Raw genomic sequence first — 9,774 nt, 5'->3', positions numbered from 1 at the left:
AATACAGCACAGTAAAGGGTTTTTCTCTTTAACACCATTAAGCACCAATACAGCACAGTAAAGGGTTTTTCTCTTTAACACCATTAAGCACCAATACAGCACAGTAAAGGGTTTTTCTCTTTAACACCATTAAGCACCAATACAGCACATTAAAGGGTTTTTCTCTTTAACACCATTAAGCACCAATACAGCACAGTAAAGGGTTTTTCTCTTTAACACCATTAAGCACCAATACAGCACAGTAAAGGGTTTTTCTCTTGAACAGTGTGGGGAATGTACAGTCAATAGCCGCTTACTTGGGGTAGCAATTCTACTTTGACATACTCAATTGTATTGTTGAAATTCAACAGATGATTCCATCTGACAGCACAAGCACGTACACTTTTTTCAATTATGGAAAACCATGTATTCTTTCCCAACGATGATGTAGAAATTGACTGTCTAGAATGGTTTGTGTGTAACTCTCTTTTACAAGGACTACTAACCTGATTCTGCCACCTCTGAGATGGGCACATTTTGCTCATAAGACATGAAGCCCAGGATGGAGAAGATGGCAAAGCCAGCCATGAAACTGGTCCCACTGTTCAGGAAGCATAACGACAAGCAATCTCTGTAAACCCAGAGAGGCAGTCGTCAGGAAGACGGAGACCATAATAACAGATACTGTACCACACTAACCCCTTGAAAACTTCAAAGCAGAATCACTAAAACTTTACAACTTCAAAGCAGAATCAGATACTGTCAGAATGCAGATCAATATACAGAACTGATGGTTAGGTCATTAGGGTATAAAACAGAACTGATGGTTAGGTCATTAGGGTATAAAACAGAACTGATGGTTAGGTCATTAGGATGTAAAACAGAACTGATGGTTAGGTCAGTAGGGTATAAAACAGAACTGATGGTTAGGTCAGTAGGGTATAAAACAGAGCTGATGGTTAGGTCAGTAGGGTATAAAACAGAGCTGATGGTTAGGTCATTAGGGTATAAAACAGAACTGATGGTTAGGTCATTAGGGTATAAAACAGAACTGATGGTTAGGTCAGTAGGGTATAAAACAGAGCTGATGGTTAGGTCAGTAGGGTATAAAACAGAACTGATGGTTAGGTCAGTAGGGTATAAAACAGAACTGATGGTTAGGTCATTAGGGTATAAAACAGAACTGATGGTTAGGTCAGTAGGGTATAAAACAGAACTGATGGTTAGGTCAGTAGGGTATAAAACAGAACTGATGGTTAGGTCAGTAGGGTATAAAACAGAACTGATGGTTAGGTCATTAGGGTATAAAACAGAACTGATGGTTAGGTCATTAGGATGTAAAACAGAACTGATGGTTAGGTCAGTAGGGTATAAAACAGAACTGATGGTTAGGTCATTAGGGTATAAAACAGAACTGATGGTTAGGTCATTAGGGTATAAAACAGAACTGATGGTTAGGTCAGTAGGGTATAAAACAGAACTGATGGTTAGGTCAGTAGGATGTAAAACAGAACTGATGGTTAGGTCATTAGGGTATAAAACAGAGCTGATGGTTAGGTCAGTAGGGTATAAAACAGAACTGATGGTTAGGTCATTAGGATGTAAAACAGAACTGATGGTTAGGTCAGTAGGGTATAAAACAGAACTGATGGTTAGGTCATTAGGGTATAAAACAGAACTGATGGTTAGGTCATTAGGGTATAAAACAGAACTGATGGTTAGGTCAGTAGGGTATAAAACAGAGCTGATGGTTAGGTCAGTAGGGTATAAAACAGAACTGATGGTTAGGTCATTAGGATGTAAAACAGAACTGATGGTTAGGTCAGTAGGGTATAAAACAGAACTGATGGTTAGGTCAGTAGGATGTAAAACAGAACTGATGGTTAGGTCAGTAGGGTATAAAACAGAACTGATGGTTAGGTCATTAGGGTATAAAACAGAACTGATGGTTAGGTCAGTAGGGTGTAAAACAGAACTGATGGTTAGGTCAGTAGGGTATAAAACAGAACTGATGGTTAGGTCATTAGGGTATAAAACAGAACTGATGGTTAGGTCATTAGGGTATAAAACAGAACTGATGGTTAGGTCATTAGGGTATAAAACAGAACTGATGGTTAGGTCATTAGGATGTAAAACAGAACTGATGGTTAGGTCATTAGGGTATAAAACAGAACTGATGGTTAGGTCAGTAGGGTATAAAACAGAACTGATGGTTAGGTCATTAGGGTATAAAACAGAACTGATGGTTAGGTCATTAGGGTATAAAACAGAACTGATGGTTAGGTCAGTAGGGTATAAAACAGAACTGATGGTTAGGTCATTAGGGTATAAAACAGAACTGATGGTTAGGTCAGTAGGGTATAAAACAGAACTGATGGTTAGGTCATTAGGGTATAAAACAGAACTGATGGTTAGGTCAGTAGGGTATAAAACAGAACTGATGGTTAGGTCAGTAGGGTATAAAACAGAACTGATGGTTAGGTCAGTAGGGTATAAAACAGAACTGATGGTTAGGTCATTAGGGTATAAAACAGAACTGATGGTTAGGTCATTAGGGTATAAAACAGAACTGATGGTTAGGTCAGTAGGGTATAAAACAGTGATGGTTAGGTCAGTAGGGTATAAAACAGAACTGATGGTTAGGTCATTAGGGTATAAAACAGAACTGATGGTTAGGTCAGTAGGGTATAAAACAGAACTGATGGTTAGGTCATTAGGGTATAAAACAGAACTGATGGTTAGGTCAGTAGGGTATAAAACAGAACTGATGGTTAGGTCATTAGGGTATAAAACAGAACTGATGGTTAGGTCAGTAGGGTATAAAACAGAACTGATGGTTAGGTCATTAGGGTATAAAACAGAACTGATGGTTAGGTCAGTAGGGTATAAAACAGAACTGATGGTTAGGTCATTAGGATGTAAAACAGAACTGATGGTTAGGTCAGTAGGGTATAAAACAGAACTGATGGTTAGGTCATTAGGGTATAAAACAGAACTGATGGTTAGGTCAGTAGGGTATAAAACAGAACTGATGGTTAGGTCATTAGGATGTAAAACAGAACTGATGGTTAGGTCAGTAGGGTATAAAACAGAACTGATGGTTAGGTCATTAGGGTATAAAACAGAACTGATGGTTAGGTCAGTAGGGTATAAAACACAGCTGATGGTTAGGTCATTAGGGTATAAAACAGAACTGATGGTTAGGTCATTAGGGTATAAAACAGAACTGATGGTTAGGTCAGTAGGGTATAAAACAGAACTGATGGTTAGGTCATTAGGGTATAAAACAGAACTGATGGTTAGGTCATTAGGGTATAAAACAGAACTGATGGTTAGGTCAGTAGGGTATAAAACAGAACTGATGGTTAGGTCATTAGGGTATAAAACAGAACTGATGGTTAGGTCAGTAGGGTATAAAACAGAACTGATGGTTAGGTCATTAGGGTATAAAACAGAACTGATGGTTAGGTCATTAGGGTATAAAACAGAACTGATGGTTAGGTCAGTAGGGTATAAAACAGAACTGATGGTTAGGTCATTAGGGTATAAAACAGAACTGATGGTTAGGTCAGTAGGGTATAAAACAGAACTGATGGTTAGGTCATTAGGGTATAAAACAGAACTGATGGTTAGGTCAGTAGGGTATAAAACAGAACTGATGGTTAGGTCATTAGGGTATAAAACAGAACTGATGGTTAGGTCAGTAGGGTATAAAACAGAGCTGATGGTTAGGTCATTAGGGTATAAAACAGAACTGATGGTTAGGTCATTAGGGTATAAAACAGAACTGATGGTTAGGTCAGTAGGGTATAAAACAGAACTGATGGTTAGGTCATTAGGGTATAAAACAGAACTGATGGTTAGGTCAGTAGGGTATAAAACAGAACTGATGGTTAGGTCATTAGGGTATAAAACAGAACTGATGGTTAGGTCATTAGGGTATAAAACAGAACTGATGGTTAGGTCAGTAGGGTATAAAACAGAACTGATGGTTAGGTCAGTAGGGTATAAAACAGAACTGATGGTTAGGTCATTAGGGTATAAAACAGAACTGATGGTTAGGTCAGTAGGGTATAAAACAGAACTGATGGTTAGGTCATTAGGGTATAAAACAGAACTGATGGTTAGGTCATTAGGGTATAAAACAGAACTGATGGTTAGGTCAGTAGGGTGTAAAACAGAACTGATGGTTAGGTCATTAGGGTATAAAACAGAACTGATGGTTAGGTCATTAGGATGTAAAACAGAACTGATGGTTAGGTCATTAGGGTATAAAACAGAACTGATGGTTAGGTCAGTAGGGTATAAAACAGAACTGATGGTTAGGTCAGTAGGGTATAAAACAGAACTGATGGTTAGGTCAGTAGGATGTAAAACAGAACTGATGGTTAGGTCAGTAGGGTATAAAACAGAACTGATGGTTAGGTCAGTAGGGTATAAAACAGAACTGATGGTTAGGTCAGTAGGGTATAAAACCGAACTGATGGTTAGGTCATTAGGGTATAAAACAGAACTGATGGTTAGGTCATTAGGGTATAAAACAGAACTGATGGTTAGGTCAGTAGGGTGTAAAACAGAACTGATGGTTAGGTCATTAGGGTATAAAACAGAACTGATGGTTAGGTCAGTAGGGTATAAAACAGAACTGATGGTTAGGTCATTAGGGTATAAAACAGAACTGATGGTTAGGTCATTAGGGTGTAAAACAAAACTGATGGTTAGGTCATTAGGGTATAAAACAGAACTGATGGTTAGGTCATTAGGGTATAAAACAGAACTGATGGTTAGGTCAGTAGGGTGTAAAACAGAACTGATGGTTAGGTCATTAGGGTATAAAACAGAACTGATGGTTAGGTCAGTAGGGTATAAAACAGAACTGATGGTTAGGTCATTAGGGTATAAAACAGAACTGATGGTTAGGTCATTAGGGTGTAAAACAGAACTGATGGTTAGGTCAGTAGGGTATAAAACAGAGCTGATGGTTAGGTCATTAGGGTATAAAACAGAACTGATGGTTAGGTCAGTAGGGTATAAAACAGAACTGATGGTTAGGTCATTAGGGTATAAAACAGAACTGATGGTTAGGTCATTAGGGTATAAAACAGAACTGATGGTTAGGTCATTAGGGTGTAAAACAGAACTGATGGTTAGGTCATTAGGGTATAAAACAGAACTGATGGTTAGGTCATTAGGATGTAAAACAGAACTGATGGTTAGGTCAGTAGGGTATAAAACAGAACTGATGGTTAGGTCAGTAGGGTATAAAACAGAACTGATGGTTAGGTCAGTAGGGTATAAAACCGAACTGATGGTTAGGTCATTAGGGTATAAAACAGAACTGATGGTTAGGTCATTAGGGTATAAAACAGAACTGATGGTTAGGTCAGTAGGGTGTAAAACAGAACTGATGGTTAGGTCATTAGGGTATAAAACAGAACTGATGGTTAGGTCAGTAGGGTATAAAACAGAACTGATGGTTAGGTCATTAGGGTATAAAACAGAACTGATGGTTAGGTCATTTGGGTGTAAAACAGAACTTATGGTTAGGTCAGTAGGGTATAAAACAGAGCTGATGGTTAGGTCATTAGGGTATAAAACAGAACTGATGGTTAGGTCAGTAGGGTATAAAACAGAACTGATGGTTAGGTCATTAGGGTATAAAACAGTGATGGTTAGGTCATTAGGGTATAAAACAGAACTGATGGTTAGGTCAGTAGGGTATAAAACAGAACTGATGGTTAGGTCATTAGGGTATAAAACAGAACTGATGGTTAGGTCATTAGGGTATAAAACAGAACTGATGGTTAGGTCATTAGGGTATAAAACAGAACTGATGGTTAGGTCATTAGGGTATAAAACAGAACTGATGGTTAGGTCATTAGGATGTAAAACAGAACTGATGGTTAGGTCAGTAGGGTATAAAACAGAACTGATGGTTAGGTCAGTAGGATGTAAAACAGAACTGATGGTTAGGTCAGTAGGGTATAAAACAGAACTGATGGTTAGGTCAGTAGGGTATAAAACAGAACTGATGGTTAGGTCAGTAGGGTATAAAACAGAACTGATGGTTAGGTCAGTAGGGTATAAAACAGAACTGATGGTTAGGTCAGTAGGGTATAAAACAGAACTGATGGTTAGGTCAGTAGGGTATAAAACAGAACTGATGGTTAGGTCAGTAGGGTATAAAACAGAACTGATGGTTAGGTCATTAGGGTATAAAACAGAACTGATGGTTAGGTCATTAGGGTATAAAACAGAACTGATGGTTAGGTCATTAGGGTGTAAAACAGTGATGGTTAGGTCATTAGGGTATAAAACAGAACTGATGGTTAGGTCATTAGGGTATAAAACAGAACTGATGGTTAGGTCAGTAGAGTATAAAACAGAGCTGATGGTTAGGTCAGTAGGGTATAAAACAGAACTGATGGTTAGGTCAGTAGGGTATAAAACAGAGCTGATGGTTAGGTCAGTAGGGTATAAAACAGAACTGATGGTTAGGTCATTAGGATGTAAAACAGAACTGATGGTTAGGTCATTAGGGTATAAAACAGAACTGATGGTTAGGTCATTAGGGTGTAAAACAGTGATGGTTAGGTCATTAGGGTGTAAAACAGAACTGATGGTTAGGTCATTAGGGTATAAAACAGAACTGATGGTTAGGTCATTAGGGTGTAAAACAGTGATGGTTAGGTCATTAGGGTGTAAAACAGAACTGATGGTTAGGTCATTAGGGTGTAAAACAGTGATGGTTAGGTCATTAGGATGTAAAACAGAACAAATCACTTCTCTGTTTAATCTTATCAGAGACACTTCTGCTTATTGTTTCAATAATCTCAGTCTTATCTAATTAGGTGAGGTAGGAGGTGGGGTGTACAATATAGTAGAGTAGAGCAGAGTACAGTACAGTATAGCACAGTACAGCAGAGTAGAGCAGAGTACAGTAAGGTAGAGCAGAGTACAGTACAGCAGAGTCGAGCAGAGTAGACTGGGAGGTAGAGGTGTAAGTGTGTGTTCTGTGGTGAGCCCTGACCTGTAGCAGTTGTTGTTGTACTTGTTGTAGCTCCCCAGGGCAGTCAGACACCCCAGACAGATGGCATACGAGAAGAAGATCTGAGTCCCTGCATCCATCCATACCTAGAAAGAACAGGAAGAAACCAAACCAACCAGCCTTTTAATTTGCTGGGAGAAACCATGGCATTGTTCCTGGCTGATACATTTACTTCTATGAAACACATTATAGAAAGACAGTTATAAACCCCTACTGGTGAGACATTTTATGACCAAATAATTACCTACACGCACCTCACTCTGTGGTAAACACGGTCACCCCATTTCTCGTCACTTACGATGTCATCACCACCCACCATACAACCCCAGAGTAATCTCTGTCTATAGACCCCATACCCCCTCTTCAGTCCTAAGCCCACCCTCTCCACCCTGACAATGTCACTGGCACGCTGGTTCTCCATCTCAATGGCTCCTCAACGCCAAGTGTGGTAATTTTCCACCACAGACTCTATGAACGACCAGCACAACACAGTTCCAATTTAAATGAGGGTGCTCTTTGTTCCATTCGGCAAAGTGGTGCTGAAGCAATGGGGGCACGTTTCAGTTGGCTGCCTGGTAGCCAGGAAGACTTCTGGATGCATCCCAAATGGCACCCTATTGCCTATGTAGTGCACTACTTTTGACCAGGGCCTATGGGCCATAGCCACTAAGGCAGATGTTCTCATGGTAGAGGCTTCTTGGAGTAGCTTGTCACTGCCTGCAACACAGGGTTGTATTGATCCAGAGAAGGCCCCAGTGGATTGAAGAGGGCACTCATTTCGTTTTCTGGTGTTACTCAACATACTCTAAGTGCCAAAATGGAGAAGTGGTTGTGAAATCTCTCTCTCTCTAGTCTAATTGTGTTGCTGTCTTGGGGCTCTGTGAGGTCTGTTTGTGTTGGTGAACAGAGCCCCAGGACCAGCTTTCTTAGGAGCCTTTTCTCTAGGCTCATCTCTCTGTAGGTGATGGCTTTGTTATGGAAGTTTTGGGAATTGCTTCCTTTTAAGTGGTTGTCTTTTCTGGATTTTGATCATTAGCGGGTATCGTCCTAATTCTGCTCTGCATGCATTATTAGTTTTTTTACATTGTACACAGAGGACGTTTTTGAAGAATTATGCATACAGAGTCTCAATGTGGTGTTTGTCCTATTTTGTGAATTCTTGCTTGGTGAGTGGACCCCAGACCTCGCAACCATAAAGGGCAATAGATCTATAACTGATTTAAGTATCTTTAGACAGATCTTAATTGGGATGTCAAATTTGATGTTTATTTTGATGACATAGAAGGCCCTTCTTGTCTAGTCTCTCAGATCGTTCACAGCTTTGTGGAAGTTACCTGTGGTGCTGATGTTTAGGCTGAGGTAGGTATAGTTTTTTGTTTGCTATAGGGCAACAGTGTCTGGATTGAATTTGTATTTGTGGTCCTGGCAACTGCACCTTTTTTGGAACACCGTTATTTTTGTCTTACTGACATTCACTGTCGGGGCCCAGGTCTAACATATTCTGTGCAGAAGATCTAGGTGCTACTGATCATCAGAAAACAGTAGACATTTGACTTCAGATTATAGTAGGGTGAGGCTGTGTTCTGCAGAGTGTTCGAGTGCCCTCGCCAATTCGTTGATATACTGTATATGTTGAAGAGGGTGGGGCTCAAGCTGCATCTCTGTCTCACCCCACAGCCCTGTGGAAAGAAATGTGTGTTTTTTGTCAATTTTAACCGCACAGTTGTTGTTTGTGTAAATGGATTTTAAATAGTTTTTCTCCCAATATCACTTTCCATCAACACCCTCATGCCAAATTGAGACAAAAGCTTTTTTAAATCTACTACTGTTTCTGGTTCCAGTGGCATTCATTGAAACGCATAGCCTTTCGTGGCTTTCTTTTGCAAATTACTATGAATTAACAGATTTATTTCCTAAAACTTCATATTAAGGTGTGGACATTCATTGAGTGATAAGAAATAACTAGCAGTTCTATTATGCTCCAGCAGTCTGTCCGTCCACAATTCAACTATGGGAACATGGAGGCTCTCAACAACAGACTACAGAAAGAGCTGGCTACTATTCGAGAGATTGTTTGTGAAGAGAATACCTCTAAAACCTGTAAATCATTGAATCATTGGCAGTGCTCACTGTTAAAGTGGATACCTTTTCAACCAAAGTGGAAAGTCTGTAGAAGACAGCCAATGCGACAGAGGTGCGACTCCATCAAATCAAATCAAACTTTATTTACCACGTGCTGAATACAACAAGTGTAGACTTTATCGTGAAATGCTTACTTACAAGCCCTTAACCAACAGTGCAGTTCAAGAAGAATAAAATATTTACCAAGTAGGCTAAAATAAAAAGTAACACAATTAGAATAACAATAACAAGGCTATATACAGGGGGCACCGGTACCGAGTCAGTGTACAGGGGTACATGCTAGTTGAGGTAATCTGTACATGTAGGTGTGGGCAAAGTGACAATGCATAAGTAACAAACAAACAGCGAGTAGTAGCAGTGTACAAGGGGGGGATGTAAATTGTCCGGTGGCAATTTTTATGAATTGTTCAGCAGTCTAATGGCTTGGGGGTAAAAGCTGTTGAGGAGCCTTTTGGTCCTAGACTTGGCGCTCCGGTACCGCTTGCCGTGCGGTAGCAGAGAAAACAGTATATAACTGAGTTGACTGGAGTCTCTGACAATTTTATGGGCTTTCCTCTGACACCACCTATTATATAGGTCCTGGATGGCAGGAAGCTTGGCCCCAG

At 39.8% G+C, this 9,774-nt stretch overlaps 1 protein-coding gene across 1 annotated transcript in view; it reads right to left on the bottom strand.

Moving 5' to 3' along the window:
• Positions 1–9,774, bottom strand: part of LOC106584498 (sodium- and chloride-dependent GABA transporter 2) — a 55,686-nt gene that overhangs the window by 8,060 nt on the left and 37,852 nt on the right. Inside the window, exons 8-9 of the mRNA XM_014169873.3 lie at positions 7,010–7,113; positions 486–610 (exon numbers count right to left, since the gene is read on the bottom strand). Coding sequence (XP_014025348.1) covers positions 486–610; positions 7,010–7,113 — 229 coding nt within the window. The remainder of the gene's footprint in view (positions 1–485; positions 611–7,009; positions 7,114–9,774) is intronic.

This window comes from Salmo salar, chromosome 23 (assembly GCF_965601325.2).
Source record: "Salmo salar chromosome 23, fSalSal1, whole genome shotgun sequence".
Classification (NCBI taxonomy): domain Eukaryota; kingdom Metazoa; phylum Chordata; class Actinopteri; order Salmoniformes; family Salmonidae; genus Salmo; species Salmo salar.
Note: the sequence above shows the minus strand (reverse complement) of the source record. Positions and strands in the feature narration are given on the sequence as shown.